This window comes from Podarcis muralis, chromosome 10, assembly GCF_964188315.1.
Source record: "Podarcis muralis chromosome 10, rPodMur119.hap1.1, whole genome shotgun sequence".
Taxonomy (NCBI): Eukaryota; Metazoa; Chordata; class Lepidosauria; order Squamata; family Lacertidae; genus Podarcis; species Podarcis muralis.
The window spans coordinates 64,114,388-64,130,353 of record NC_135664.1 but is presented as its reverse complement, the minus strand read 5'-3'; the positions used below and the strand labels follow the sequence as shown (position 1 = coordinate 64,130,353).

General features: G+C 42.9%; 1 protein-coding gene across 10 annotated transcripts in view; it reads right to left on the bottom strand.

Moving 5' to 3' along the window:
- The window catches only part of SOX5 (SRY-box transcription factor 5), a 771,121-nt gene that overhangs the window by 187,448 nt on the left and 567,707 nt on the right, over window positions 1-15,966 (bottom strand). For all 10 annotated transcript variants that reach the window (XM_028746002.2, XM_077935293.1, XM_028746004.2 and 7 more), the window contains 2 exons: window positions 12,901-13,073; window positions 9,684-9,752 (listed from right to left, as the gene is read on the bottom strand). In XM_028746002.2, the coding sequence (XP_028601835.2) occupies window positions 9,684-9,752; window positions 12,901-13,073 (242 nt within the window). The remainder of the gene's footprint in view (window positions 1-9,683; window positions 9,753-12,900; window positions 13,074-15,966) is intronic.

The window sequence follows — 15,966 nt, the reverse complement described above, 5'->3', positions numbered from 1 at the left end:
AGGCCCAAAAATCTTTGAAGGACTATTTTGAAATAAACCTGAACACTACATTGGAAAAAAGAGTAATCTGGGATGCAAGTAAAGCAGTCATAAGGGGATTCTTGATACAACAAAATACTATAAAGAAAAGATTACAAAATGAGAAAAAAGACAGGATTTTGGAGAAAATTAGAGACTGTGAGAAGAAGTTAAGATCGAGACCCAAGTCAGTGGAAATTTTGAGAGAAATTTAACTTTATCAAGGACAATATTCTAAATTGATAAATCAAGAAGTGGAATGGAAAGTTAAGCAAATGAAACAAAGGTCATTTGAATCGGCAAATAAATGTGGAAAACTGCTAGCATGGCAGTTGAAAAAAAGACAGAAATTGAACACGGTCACAAATTTAGAGATTGATGGGAGAAACATCCAAGATCCTGTGGAGATTAGAAAGTGCTTCCAGAGATACTTTAAACAACTGTATACTCAAGGGCCGCAGAATGAGACGGAGATAAATCAATTTTTGAGGAGCCACGGATTACCAAAACTGTCTCAAAACAATAGGATAATCCTGAATCATAAAATAACACAAGAAGAGATTGAAGGAGCCATTCAGAATATGCAACTGGGCAAATCTCCAGGGCCAGATGGGCTTACCTCCAAATATTATAAGACATTGAAAGACTATCTGATACATCCTTTATTGGAGGTTTGCAATGAAATTATGGAGGGGAAGAGAGCACCGGAATTGTGGAAAGAAGCTTTCATCACATTGATTCCTAAGTCAGAGACTGAAAAGACACAACTTAAGAACTATCGTCCCATCTCCCTCCTAAATATGTATTACAAAATTTTTGCAGACATTTTAGCAAGTAGATTTAAAAAGGTGTTAAATGAAGTGATTCACAAGGATCAGGCAGGCTTTCTCCCAGGTAGACAATTGTTTACAAACACAAGGAATATTATAGATATTTTGGAACTGTTGCAAACAAAGATTAATACAAAAGCAGTGTTAATATTCATAGATGCGGAGAAGGCCTTTGACAATATTTCATGGAGGTTTATGAAGAAAAACTTGGAAGGGATGGGAGTGGGACGGGGGTTTGAAAATGGTATAGAAGCAATCTATTCAGAACAAAAGGCTAAATTGATAGTTAACAATGTGGTGACAGAAGAGTTCAAAATTGAGAAAGGAACACGACAAGGTTGCCCTATTTCCCCTTTGCTGTTTATTTCGGTCCTGGAAGTGCTTTTGAACATGATACGAGAGGACCAGTTGGTGGAGGGAATTCAGGTCGGAGCCAAACAGTACAAACTTAAAGCTTTTGCAGATGACCTAGTTTTGACATTACAGGAGCCAGAATCTAGTACGAAAAGGGTATTACAACTTTTCGTGAGTTTGGTCGGGTGGCAGGGTGGCAGGGTTCAAACTAAACAAGCAGAAAACCAAGGTATTGGAAAAGAACTTGACATCATTAGAATCAGAAAGGTTTCAGAAAGAGACAGGTTTAAATGTGGTTAAAAAAGTGAAATATCTAGGGGTTAACATTACAGCCAAGAACCTGAGTTTATTTAAGGATAATTATGAGAAATGCTGGTCAGAAATTAAGAGAGATCTAGAAGGCTGGTCTAGACTGAAACTTTCCTTGTTGGGTCGAATTGCTGTTATAAAGATGAATGTACTGCCAAAAATGCTTTTTCTGTTTCAGACCTTACAGATTATGGATAAAATGGAGTGTTTCAGGAGGTGGCAGAGAGACATTTCTAAATTTGTCTGGCAGGGCAAAAAGCCCAGAATTAAGTTTAAAATACTAACTGATGCTAAAGAAAGAGGGGGGTTTGCCCTGCCAGACTTAAAGTTGTATTATGAAGCAGCAGCGTTTTGCTGGCTGAAAGACTGGCTACTTCTTGAAAACACTGATGTCCTAGATTTGGAAGGTTTTAATAATGTTTTTGGATGGCATGCATATTTGTGGTATGACAAGGTTAAAAGTCACAAGGCCTTCAAGAACCATATTGTCAGGAAAGCACTGTTTAATGTTTGGGTAAGATACAAAGATTTACTAGAGAATAAAACCCCAAGGTGGCTGTCTCCAATGGAAGCTAAGGCTCAGAAAAAACTCAATATGGAGGTCAAATGGCCGAAATATTGGGAAATATTAGAAAAAGATGGAGACTCTTGGAAGTTGCAGAGTTTGGAAAAACTAAAAGACAAAGTGCGAGATTGGCAACACTATGCTCAGATTAAGGAGGTTTTTAATTTGGAGAAAAAGATAGGATTCCAAGTGGAAAAATCAAAGCTAGAAACAGAACTGTTAGAACCTAAAACTAAGGTTCTTTCAAAAATGTACAACTTGCTGCTAAAATGGAATACACAAGATGAAATGGTTAAATCAGCTATGATAAAATGGGCACAGGACATTGGGTATAACATTATGTTTGCCGACTGGGAAAAGTAATGGACTACCGGTGTGAAGTTTACGGCATGTAATGCCTTAAAAGAAAATATTATGAAATTGTATTTTGGTTAATATTATGACTAAAGGAGTTTAATCATGATAAAAATCAGGAAGAATTTTGGAAAACTTTTAAAGTTTGGTCCAGTTTTGAACTAATAATAGAGTCCTCTGCCATTAACAGAGAGGAAATGAACTATTGAGTCCTTTTGGGGAAGGGGAGAGAGACAATTATTTAGAGGTTTTGTTTTTAGACGGCAGTCCTTCCCTGTTGTTTGCAAAAGAAAAAAGAAAAAAAGGTTGCAAAGTCGTGGGAAAAGCATTTGATGCAGCTCCTTCTGGGGCCTTTCTGAGTGCATCTGGTATGCTGCCGATTCCAAGTCACGTGGAAACAGGCAGCTGCTCCTGACACAGGGCAAGAAACTATCCTGAGTATATCAAAACCCTGGGATGGTGGACATCACCTCTGACAAATCCATGAGATTTGCAGCAGGTGAGTGGCCCAGCTAAGGGCAGTTTTTGCTGATGAAGTAGCAAAGGCTCCACTGCAGTGTATAGCTTGTGGCTTTCCAGCAACTGTGGCTCAGTGGTTTGCATGCGCAAGTACCCAGGTTCAGTACCCAGGAACTCCTGGTAGGACTAGGAATATCCCCTGCCTTGGAGGCTTAGAGAGCCATAGCTAGTCAACGTAGACAGTACTGAACTAGATGGTTGCAGGTTCGATTCCCATATGGGACGGTTGCCTTTCAGGGGGTTGGACCACATGATTCCAACTCTATGATTCTATGACCATTGAGTCTGACTCAGTGGAAGGCAATTTCCTAAGGAATCACATGCCACGTGAGAGAATTAAGTGAATTCTCAGCTAGCGCCACTCCTGAGAAGGGCAATGCCAGATTGAGAACTGCTGCATAAATTCAGTTAATTATGTTGCCTTTTGTTACTGTATCTTGATATATTTTGAAGCTTTGTTTATGATTTGCTTTTGCGGCTCTTATGCATTTTACTTGAGCGCATTTATTTTGCTTACATACACTGTTTTCACAGAACCAGAGGATTGTAGAATTGGAAGGGACCCCAACCCCCCGCAAAGCGGGAATCACAGCTAAAGAATCCCTGACAGATGGCCGCCCAACCTCTGTTTAAAAACCTCCAGCAGCGAAGGAGAGCTATTTAGAGAGAAGTTTCGAGATATTTATTGCTGTATGATTATTTTGCTCGAAAGGTGGAATGGTGATTAGTAGTAGTGTTAGTAGTAGATGCAGTAGAATTCTTGTTGTTGATTTGTTTAGCACCTTCTATAGAATGCTAAAGACAATGAAAAACAGTTAAAAACACAAAATTGCACCTTATTTTTTTAAGAAAGCTAAACCTATAAAAGGTAGATACTCCTGGTAAAGACTCATTTATCCAACTCGGAAAGCCTGCGGGTACAAAGATGTCTTCAACTGCTTCTGGAAAGTGCAGCTAAAGAACACCTGTCATATCTCAGCAGGAACGCTATTCCACAGAACAGTGGCAGCGACACTAAAAGGCCTTTTCTGAACTACTGCGGAGAGAGCTTCTGAGATTTTTTTGAACTTTCAGGAGAAACTCTCCCACAGGCTGCAGTGATCTGCTGCGTGTATAAAAGTGTAGAGGGGTTTACTTATTTCAGCAGAATGTGAAATTTTTATTGTATTTCTTTGTTGGGGGGGGAGAGAAAAGACGTTGATTTTCTTGTGGTTCACATATGCCAGCCGCTTAAGTGATTTCTGTTGAAATATGAAGAAGTACGCAAGTTAAATAAATAATCCACTTGCCTTTTTACTAGTTCAGGACCAAAACTTCTCAGCTGGGAACTTTCAGCCTTAACTGATTGTGTGTGTCATGAAAAACAAGGGGTGAAGCTGGTACCTTAGAAGCTGCCGTAGAACTGTAGAGTTGGAAGGGACCACGAGGGTCATCTAGTCCAGCCCCCTGAAAATGCAGGATTCTTTGGGCCCAACATGGGCCCTTGAACCCATGACTCTGAGATTAAGAGTCTCATGCTCCACCAACTGAGCCATGTCAGAAGTCTCTCTTGCGCATTCTGAGGACAGGGAGCAAAGCTTACTGGTATTCTTCCTCACTCTCCCTGAGCTGGGGGGGGGGCACATTTATTTCCCCAGCTGCTGCATTTAACGATGCCACATTGTTACATAGTTCGGGGGGGGGGCAGGAATAGTGTCAGCCCTCTGGCAGTCACTGTCACCACCGCAACCTTCCAGAATGCTCCTTAGAATAACGCAGTGTTAAGTTATAGCATCATTCCAGGCGTTCTGAAGAGTTAAATATGCAGGTTACTGGCACAGGTGAGATTTGCGCCATCATCTGAGAAATGTCACCTTTGCACCCTAAAATAGTCAATATTTCACATCCTGCGCTTGGGGTTTCCTGTGCTTTGAGGTGGGGCACAGTCCCTCCCACAAGACACATTATTATTATTATTATTATTATTATTATTATTATTATTATTATTATTATTATTATTAAAATATATTTTTATCAAACAATTTCAACAGAACAAATTATCAATCCAAATAATCAATTACATTAATTTCCCCCCTTTTTACTCCCCCATCCCTCCCTCTCCCCCTCCCCAAATACTTCCCTCAGCTTGCCTCTCCGATTTATTTGCACATATTATCCTCTGCATGTTCAAAATTGTACATATCATTACCTTATCTGTCATGTATTCTATTAATAAATTTGTGGATGTTTATTCAAAACCTGACAGGGAGTCCAAGTCATTTTGTTGGTTTTTTAAGTAATTTGTAAAAAAGTTCCCAATCTTCCTTGAAGTCACGACTGTCCTTCTCACGTAGTTTATGTGTCACTTTTAACCCAACCTTTAATGGGGTTGCTTGCCACAGAACTCGTTCGTTTTTAACGTTCTCTGTTTGTAGCGCACCTTTCCCCAGAAAAAAGATCACAGCCAGTTTACTGTTTCACAGGAAAATGCCTGAACTTGAAGATGAAGCCTAAGAGCCGAACAAGTAACATTGACTGCGTACCCACCATATACCGAAATCGTATTTGAGGTGTATGGCTTTCTCTAAAGAATCCTGGGAACCAGAGTTTGGGGTGCTGGGAAATGGAGCTCTGTGGGAGTAAACTACAATTCCCAGGATTCTTTGGGAAAAGCCATGTATTTTAAATCCATGGTGAAAATGAAGCCTGCATTGGGAACGGTGGATTTTGGGGAACAAATGTGTTGTGTGTTTTGGCATATTGTTTAGAACAGTGTTTCCCAACCACTGTTCCGCGGCACACTAGTGTGCCGCGAGATGTTGCCTGGTGTGCCGTGGGGAAAATTCGAAAGATTTTTTTTTTTTTTTTTGTAAAAGTCAAATTAGGTCCTAATCTATCCCTCGAGCGCCTCTTGTCCGTTATTGTGACGCATGAAGCCTCGCGCTTCCATTCCGGCCCTTCCTTCCCCCGACTACCCCGCCGGTCCGTTCCTTTCTCTTTCTCGCATGTCAGAGAGCGGCGGCACGAGTGCGGCGGTTCCCTCAGGGCTGACGGAGGGCTCGAGGAGGAGGAGGCAGGACGTGGAGGCGGAGAAAGCGGCGGCGGCCACCCCCCACATCCGGCTCGAGGCCCGCGTAGAAAGCTGAGGGGGAGAGATAGATAGAGGCGGCAACCACGACCAACCGCCACAGTAGTTGTAGCGGTGGCGACGGCGAGCAGGGACTCCCGCTCTCTCTCCGTCGTGTCTCTCTCTCTCTCTCTCTCTCCCGGGCCCGTCCATTGAGTCTCCCGCGCGCCTCGGCTACAAGATGAGCATCGAGATCCCGCCGGGTCTGACTGAGCTGCTGCAGGGCTACACGGTGGAGGTGCTGCGGCACTGGCCGCCGGACCTGCTGGCCTTCGCCGCCGAGTACTTCGCCAAGCCGCGCTCTCCTTCCTGCCTCGCTTTGCTGCCTCCTCCCCCCCACCCCCAAAGCTTGGAGGTTCCCCGGCGCCGACCCGCAGGTTTGACCCCCTTCTCACACCTGTTCGCGCTCCTTGCACGGAATGGGGCGGATGGGGAGGAACGGGGCTCGCCGCTGCCTCCGCTCGCCCTCCCCCCCTCCGCCGGCGGTCCCGCGATTCTTGGCTTTTTGGCGGTTGGCACAGAAGGAAGGCAAGGGGGAGGGGAAAAAATTGAATCTTACACTTTCGTGCGTCCCTCCCGGCGTGACGCTGCGCGCTGACGTTACGGGGCTGTAATGGTGGTGTGCCTCGAGATTTTTTTCATGAAACAAGTGTGCCTTTGCCCAAAAAAGGTTGGGAAACACTGGTTTAGAAAGCCTAAGATAACAGGGTGGCTTTTTTCCAAGTATAAATCCTCATCAGTCCGTGCTAGATTATTATTTTTTAAATGGTATTTCTAGTAAAATATTATCAAAGGAAATTTCCTTTCCTTGCAGAATGATTTATCCAAAATTGCTATGACTTTAACAGACCTTACAGAAAATTGGCTCGGGTAAATGGAATTCCATTTTTTCACTGGAAAAATAAGACACATTTGTTTCAGCATCTTAATCATTCAAATGCATGATAATTAAGCAGCAAGCCTAATTTTACAGAGTTGTTTCCTCACTTCTGGTCAACTTTCTGGGCTTGGAAGCAGAAGTAATGGACAAGAAAAGGACTCCCCTCTATGGGAACCTGTAAGTTACCTCTTTGGTGCATTTTTCGGCTCATGTGGGACCAACATGGATAGCTGGCCCTGATGAATACTTGCGGTTCCCGACCCCTACGGTTGCAATTTCATGGGCAGTCATTTAATTTTTATCCTGATTCTAATTTTTAAGCTGTATTTTAATCAATCGTTTGATTGTGTTTTAATGTATTTGACATTTGATGTTAGCCGCCCTGAGCCCGGTCTTGGCCGGGTAGTTGTGTAGGTCTTTGACAACATGTGTGGGGTTACATCTTAAAGGCTTCTCACCATCTCTGGCTTCTTGCACATTTTATGAAAGCAAGCTACAATTCTCAGGATGCCATTTCCGGCATAGATACTTGCAGTGAATTCAGACTTGAATTACAGTATCTGTGGACAGGCATCCTAGTGCAGAAAGCTACAAGTCCTTTCAATCCATCAGAGGACACAGAGGCTGCTAGGAAGCAGCCCCTCTGATTCTAGATTTCCTAGAAAGCAAGAGTTTATGTGGGTGGTTCTGCCCTGCTAGTGAGCCAGAGCATCAGGCTCCAGCTTCACCACTTCAAGCAGGAAAGCTGACAATGGAGATGCCCAAGAGGTCTGGACTCCGCACATTTCTATGGGAAATGGCCTGATCCATGCCTTTCAGACTAATGTGTGGATCTGGAATTTAACAGGTCAACAGATTTCACACTTCTCTGAAACCTGATTCCCAACAGTTGAAATGTATCCAAGTATGAATTTAAATATGTATTCAGAGAAAACAAAGCTTTTAAGAGAAACTACACACACACACACACACACACACACACACACACACGTGTATTTAAATACATTAATCTGCAGATTAATGTGGAAATGTAATGGAAATTTGAAAAGTAAAAATAGGTGAAGTTGACATGAACCAGATAGATTTGCTTATGCCTAGTTAAACCAATAAACAAGATGATGTAAACTCTCTCTCTATATATATAGTCAGGAATGGTTTTATTTCAGAGACACAAAAATGAACATTAGTGTGGAACATATTTATCAATAAACTCATAATCAGAAATACTCAAAATACTCACTGATAGGGGAAAATAAAGTTTAAGGTAGGTTTGGGAAGTTGATAGGTTAAGGGTTCTTTATATACAGTTAAAGGGAAGTGCTACTTCTCTAAGTTCTGTTTGAACCCTGTTCTGTCCTGAAATACAATGCCAGCTTTGGCCACAGATGATAGATTATGGCCTGATTATGGTCACAGAAGCATTTGTTCCATGTAACAATTAATGCACATACCAATCTCTTACTTTAAAAATAACTAGATTTCTTTTTTTTAGAAAGAAAAGTTTCACTTTTACAGAACACGATCAAAAAGATTAAGATGAAAACAACCTTGATAACATCTATTACAGATTGAGCCCAAATCTAAATCAGATCTCAGAGGCTTCAGTCCAATCCAGTTAGGAGCATGTGATAACTGGAAGAGGAATTGTGCAAACAAGACTGAACTGCTGCTGTTAGAAAAGGAAAGCTGGGAGCTGGTTTTAATCCCCACTGGTCTCCAGTTCTCAGTGAAGAGGGTTATTGCTTATGGCATGGCTGGGACTATGCGCGTAGAGTCCGCTGGAGCCTGCACATGTTGTTAGATCACACCGTCTTTATATCTAGTAATCATCCATCAATGTCATCTCACACCTTTCCTGGAGCATACTACATTCTAACATATGAATCTCCACATGAACAAACCAACTTCCACTCCTGTGTGAAATTAGGTGCTTAAAAACGATGAACTTGTTTACAGAGACACAGCCCCAGCCCAAGATGTTTCGCTGTCTGAGATGATGGACAAAATGGCACTTCTACCCCCACCTCCCGACTGGACTGGCTGTTGACTCTTACTTCAACATTCGAAACGCGGCAGCATGCAACACAGCTCTGAACTCTTAACACCTCTCCGCCTCCTCCACCACTCCCCAGCATCTGCTGCCTGAAGCAGTTGTCTCATTGCGCCTAATGGGAGGACTGGCACTGCAAATAGCCATTTTATAGTTACATCTGTAAGAAGTCGTGCAGTTCCTTTAAATACTAGTAATAAGAAATCTACCATGCTTTCATAAACGGCTAACTCTCCAAGCCCATTTTTCATGCTTTCTTTGTACTAACACACACACACACACACACACACACACACACACACAGCAAGATAACAACAGGACTTTTGTAACAGAAAAAGGTTGGGGTGCTTTCATGTCCATCATCTGGAAAGCACAGAAAGACGGGCTTGCAGCTCACCACAGCTGGTTTCATGAGGGCTAGGAACACATTTTAGGACAGCAAGCTATGGTTCTCAGGGTGCCATTTCTGCACAGACACTTGCAATCAATTCAGACTTGTGTTACGGAGTACAAGGGCAGGCATACCAATATACACACAGCAACATCCATAGATTTGGAACCAGCATCACTCTACATATACTCAGAGATATAGCTACCTATTTATTGATGGCAATAAATTATTGAATTGGGGGTAGTAGAAAAAGGCACAAAGAAAGGCAGAGAGAATAAAAACAATGGATAGACTCAGAATCTCTGACCTGGATCTGTTGCTGGAGAAGGTTGATTTTGTGTTGCTGCTGCAGGAGCTGCTGTTGTTGCCTTGCAATCTGTAGGGTCAACACACAACAGTACTTAACAGGAGTCTAATTTGCAGTCTGAAAAGGCACATTTGCCCTCCTCCATTTAGACCTTTGCCCACAGCTGGTCCTATCCAAATAAAGACAATGAACACTTCCACTCTGTCACCAAATGTATTAAAAAACACACATGTTTAATGGCACTGTCTCCTATGCATAACGGTTAGAGTAGAAATGTGGTTCTTTTGCGCTCAATAATAGTGAATACTTCAAAACAGAAGCAAAAATACACTGTGCCTAAATGCCACCTGTCCCTTTAAGGTACTGCTCATTCATTCATTCATTCATTCAATTTATACCTGGAGGTCTAATAGTGGGCAGAGGGTTGCTTTGTGTATTTGCAAGTATTTTTGTTTGAATGTGTTTGCTTATCATGTGTTTTCATTTAGGCTCATGCTCCTAAAGATGTCGTAAAGTCACTTGGAGCTCTTTTTGTGTAACAAGCGAGTAACGTGTAATAATCATAAATCACAAATCTGACAAAGACAGGAGGGCAGAGTCGTGGAGTGAGCCTTGTGGATTCCGACTCTGCTGTCAGAGACAATATGCATCTGAAGACCAATTGTTGGGATTCACAGTGTGAGAGGAGTGCCTTGTGCTTGGGTCCTGTGTGCCAATTTCCCACAGGCATGTGGTTGGCCACGGTGAGAACAGGACGCTGGACTAGGTGGGTCTAGTGGCCTGATCCAGCAGAGCTCTTCTTATCATAGAATCATAGAGTTGGAATAGACCACAAGGGCCATCGAGTCCAACCCCCTGCCAAGCAGGAAACACCATCAGAGCACTCCTGACATATGGTTGTCAAGCCTCTGCTTAAAGACCTCCAAAGAAGGAGACTCCACCACACTCCTTGGCAGCAAATTCCACTGTCGAACAGCTCTTACTGTCAGGAAGTTCTTCCTAATGTTTAGGTGGAATCTTCTTTCTTGTAGTTTGGATCCATTGCTCCATGTCCGCTTCTCTGGAGCAGCAGAAAACAACCTTTCTCCCTCCTGTATATGACATCCTTTTATATATTTGAACATGGCTATCATAGCACCCCTTAACCTCCTCTTCTCCAGGCTAAACATGCCCAGCTCCCTTAGCCGTTCCTCATAAGGCATCGTTTCCAGGCCTTTGACCATTTTGGTTGCCCTCCTCTGGACACGTTCCAGTTTGTCAGTGTCCTTCTTGAACTATGGTGCCCAGAACTTATGTTTATGTTGTGGACTCTCCTTCCTTGGGAGGTTCTCAAGCAGAGTTTGAATGGCGGACTGTCCTGGATGCTTCAGCTGAGATTCCTACATTGCACAGTATTGGTGTAGATTGAATAAATGTCCCATGGGGTCCCTTCCAACTCTACAATTCTATGTTATTTGCTAATACATTTCCCCTAATATATGCATTTTGGGGGTTTTAAGGTAGCTGGAGTTTTGTTCTCACCTTCATTAGGCATGTCTGCAGTAAAATACAAACTGAATGAACTTCTACATCCCTTCTCCAGTGTGCTTATTTCTAAGAAATCACAGGTGCCAACTCCTAGGGGCTGAGGTTGCTTCGCTGCCCCCCTAATAAAATATTTGAGGGGGAATAATGGAATAAAAGGAAGATGGAATAAAAGGAAACATCTTGGCAGAATCAGACTGATCCACGTATTGTACAAATATAAGTTCGTAGGGAGGTAAAAAGAAATTATATAAGAAATATGTAACTGTGCGGTATAAAAGTAATGGATAGATAAAGTACAGTGAGATTAATTGGAAGTCAGTTTTAAATCTCTTCTCTATAAGTTTTATAATTGTGTTCAGTATCAGGAGTATATATTATGGTAATTATATTAATCTGGTTGTAACTTATAGTGTGGTGGTTTGTTTGATTTTTCTGTTACTTGTTTGTTTGTTTGTTTGATTGTATGTTTGTTTACTTGTACAGTGGTACCTCAGGTTAATTACTTAATTCGTTCTGGAGGTCCGTTCTTAACCTGAAACTGTCCTTAATCTGAAGCACCACTTTAGCTAATGGGGCCTCCCGCTGCTGCTGTGCCGCTGGAGCACGATTTCTGTTCTCATCCTGAAGCAAAGTTCTTAACCCAAGGTACTATTTCTGGGTTAGCGGAGTCTGTAACCTGAAGCGTATGTAACCTGAAGCGTATGTAACCCAAGGTACCACTGTATGTATGTCTGTTTTCTCATAAATGCATTTATTTTACATTAATAAAGATATATTTTAAAATAAATAAATAAAATATTTGAGGGGGTGTCCCCCTAAGTTGATGGGCATTGCCATTCAAATGGTGTGGGTGGGTGTGCCACGTCACATGATCAATTATACAGGGTTGGGTTTACCTGCCCCCCCAAATATTTTGTTCAAGTTGGCACCTCTGTCATATATATTGTGTCCATACAGGTTACTAATCCTGATGGCTGCACTCCACTTCCACTGCCGGAAGTGCTATGCTTCTGAATATCAGTAGCTGGAAACCACAGGAGGGGATAAGGCTCTTGCAGTCAGATTTTACTTGCGGGCTCCCCATTGGCTTCTGGGTTGACACCTGTGACCAGTATTCCTGAAATATACTCGGAGCCGAGTGTGGATTTCATGCTCTTTATTCAGCTCATAGTAGTGAAGAATGCAAGTTCCCCCAGAATGTCTGCTTTATATACATTATTTACACAATGGGCCCCACTTGATTGGCTAATTCCGGGATTCTCCTGTAGGCCAATCAGGTTGTGGATTAACTTCCACCAGGAGTTGGATTGGGTGGCTCCTGTGGACCAATCAGACTGCTGCATTCTGGATACTATTGCTCTAGGACCAATCAGACTGATGCATTCTGGATCCTATTCAACTCAGTACATAACAATTCCATAACGTGAAATGCTTAAAGTCGCTAATTTGCACGCACACACTCTAAGTTAACGGATACTTTTTCATGCATTTTAGCCAACTTTTCATTCATTCCCTGCCCCCCATCCTCCCAATAAACAACTAAACTAATTCCTGGGCTCGGATCCTGCAATATTTCACACCTCCTTAAAATAAGGATATGTTAATGGAGTGTTACTATTCCGTCCCCCCCCCTCTCCCACACTAAAGAGGGGGACTAGATTAAAAGTCCCTTTTAATAATAATCACTCACCTGTTCCTGTTGCTGCTTGGCCAGCTCCATTTGCTGGCGTTGCTTCTCAATTTGTGAGGCCGCCAGCTTCTTCTGCTCATCGTGAGCCGCCAACAGCTGCTCCCGCAAACTGGTCAGCTGATTGATCATGCCCATGAGCTGCCTCTCTTTCTCAGCTAGGCTCTCTGGAGTCCCTGAGCATCATATGGTGACAAAAGGTAAGGGGAGGAGGGGGAAGAGAGAGGGAAGAGAGAATGAGAAGCAAGAACTGGGTACCATTCCAAGAGGACAGCTCCTGTAAGGCACAGCAGAAAATGCATCTTGCCACACAGGCATATGTTCAGGAGACTAACCCATTATTTACTTACTTACTCAAAATATTCTGTCCCTGTCTTTGCTGTTCATCCAAGTGTCCTGATCTAGAAATACTTGGGCAATAACAGTGGCCTCCCTGTACGACGGCGCTGTGCCAAAATCTGCCTCCCAATTTCTCATTAAGTTTTCCTCCCTGGAAAAAGCAGCTTCCATTTTTTTCTGTCTCATTTTCAGGACACTTTAGGATTTTCGTGGGTACATGGTTTGGACTTATTTTATTATTGTGAAGTAGATCTCTCTCTCTCTCTCTCTCTCTCTCTCTCTCTCTCTCTCTTCGTGAATCATTTCTTCAGCACCCTGTAGCCTCCCTGGTTGCCTGCACTTTCTGATCTGAAGAAGAGGAGGAGGAGTTTGGATTTGATATCCCGCTTTATCACTACCCGAAGGAATCTCAAAGCGGCTAACATTCTCCTTTCCCCTTCCTCCCCCACAACAAACACTCTGTGAGGTGAGTGGAGCTGAGAGACCTCAAAGAAGTATGACTAGCCCAAGGTCACCCAGCAGCTGCATGTGGAGGAGCGGAGACGTGAACCCGGTTCACCAGATTACAAGTCTATCGCTCTTAACCACTACACCACACTGGCTCTCCCCAAGGGTTTTATATCTCACAGTGGCTTCCTCTTGGCTGTAGCTGAAGGGTGGGCACCTCAGGGGGCTGCAGTGTAGAGAAACAAAGATGCTCACAGACACCCAGAGTCGCTAACTTCCAAGGAAGAATGGATGGGCCGACGTTGCGCGTGTGACATCAAGACGTCAGGAGGAGCCAGGGGCAGAACCAAAAGCAGCAGCAGTACAATTTCAATGGCTGGCTGCTACTCCTGCCTCCACCACTAGCCAGGGGCTGCTTCCCTGCTCCTTCCCCTCTGCGGCAGGAGGTGGAGGAGCCAGCCACTGAATCCACACAGCGCTCAGGTCCACACTTGGCCTCCTCTGCCACCTCTGTGGCAGGTACAAAAGGGCTCGGCCCTAGGAGATGAGCTCCCTGCACACAGTTTTGTGTGACCTTGAGAAAGTTATTGCCAGGGGGAAACTAAGTTGATTCTCAAAAACTGTCAGCAACACAAAATCAACAATAAAAACAAGCTTAAAACTAAAACCACAAACCAAGACACAGAAATAACACATATAATTGCCAAAAGTTCATCAGTCAAAAAACCCAATTGCTTCAAATTATCCAAAATTGCCCCTGAAGGCTTATTGGAAGAAACAAATCTGTTCTGCCTGACCAAAGCCAAGAGGTCTTCCAACAGAGAGCATTCCATTGTTTATGTGTCACATTGGGTCTGGATGAATCTGTCAATTTCAGTTTCTTTCTTTCAGTTTCTCATTTTTCCAATCTTAAATTCTCCACATTTCCTCATGAAAATCTTCACAAAAGCCAAGGCCTTCTGAACTACATTGTCAAGTGTTAGAGGGGGAAAGACCTGTCCATTTTAGTTTCTTCCACTTTGAAAATCTGTCAGCAATTTAGCATGAAGAAACACATTTTTGTATACTGTTTTTCTTAATGTCCACAATTTTGCAATTTTCCTAATATAATGCATTTTTATGTTACTTTCACTAATGTGTACATCTGAAGCACACTGCCCCCCAATATATGGATTTTTTATAAGTCCTGGTTGGAAACTGCATTGCAAAGTTCAGTTAATTTTTGTAGGATGGCTGTGTTGCGGTTCTCATATTGTTTCAGAAAGTTCAAATTTGATAGATATGGATTTAATCCGTGAGCCGGATCCAGAGGGCAATTGGGCCTGATCTGGCCCGCGGGCCTTAGTTTGCCAATCCCTGTATTAGGGCATTACTGCCTAAAGAGTGGTCGCTGCATACAATGACTGTCACCACATAGGAGTCATGAAATTTCGTTTCTGTGTCAGAAATTCATCTTGCCTCGTACTAAGTGGTCCTCATGACGTCTGCTAGAAATGCAATCAGTAGGATAAAACTGTAACACATTATTTACAGTTTCCCCAAGCTTTGTGTGAGAGAAAGGGAACAGCGCCGCATGGTAAAATATTAAGAGAAAGGGAGGGAACCCTTCTAATTTGCAGTTTTCACTTCAAACGCCATCGGAGACCAAGGCGTCATTGCCGCAATGTGTTTGCCACCTGGACACGCAATTAGACTGAAGTGTCTGTTACAAGTCTTTGCATCCAAAGAGTTGTTATGCAAAAGGAATTAGCAGCTCCCCCCAACCAAATGCTACAGCTGGAATTCTCCTAAAAGGGCAATTCCTCAATTTCAAGATCAGCTATACAGAAGCAGTTACACCATTGGCCTTCATGTCGTAAAACATGTTTGATGTTATATAAATGCTTCGGCAGGGAGATAAGTAACAGCATGTAGAACAGAGAAGTGGAAATCTGAAGAGAGGAGAAATGCAGAATTTGAGCTGCCTGTCAAGACAGAAAGTGCCAGCAGACCCAAGGCAATTCACCTTCCACTTCTGCAGAAGAGACCTTTCCACACACGCAAAATCCATTTCTTAGCATGCAATAATAGCTGGGTTCCTGCATGCACCACAGATTCCAATGGTGTGATCTGCGATCAACTTTGACCTTCTGAAAAATATATGTAGCCCCCTTAATCTACCTGGGATGCGTATGAGAAAAGATAAGACAGTCTGTGGAAAAACCTGAAATCACGGAAGTCAGAGTGGAGTTAAAATGGACCCACTGCCACTCCCCCTCTAGTAGCAAATTGGCTGGTCGTGTG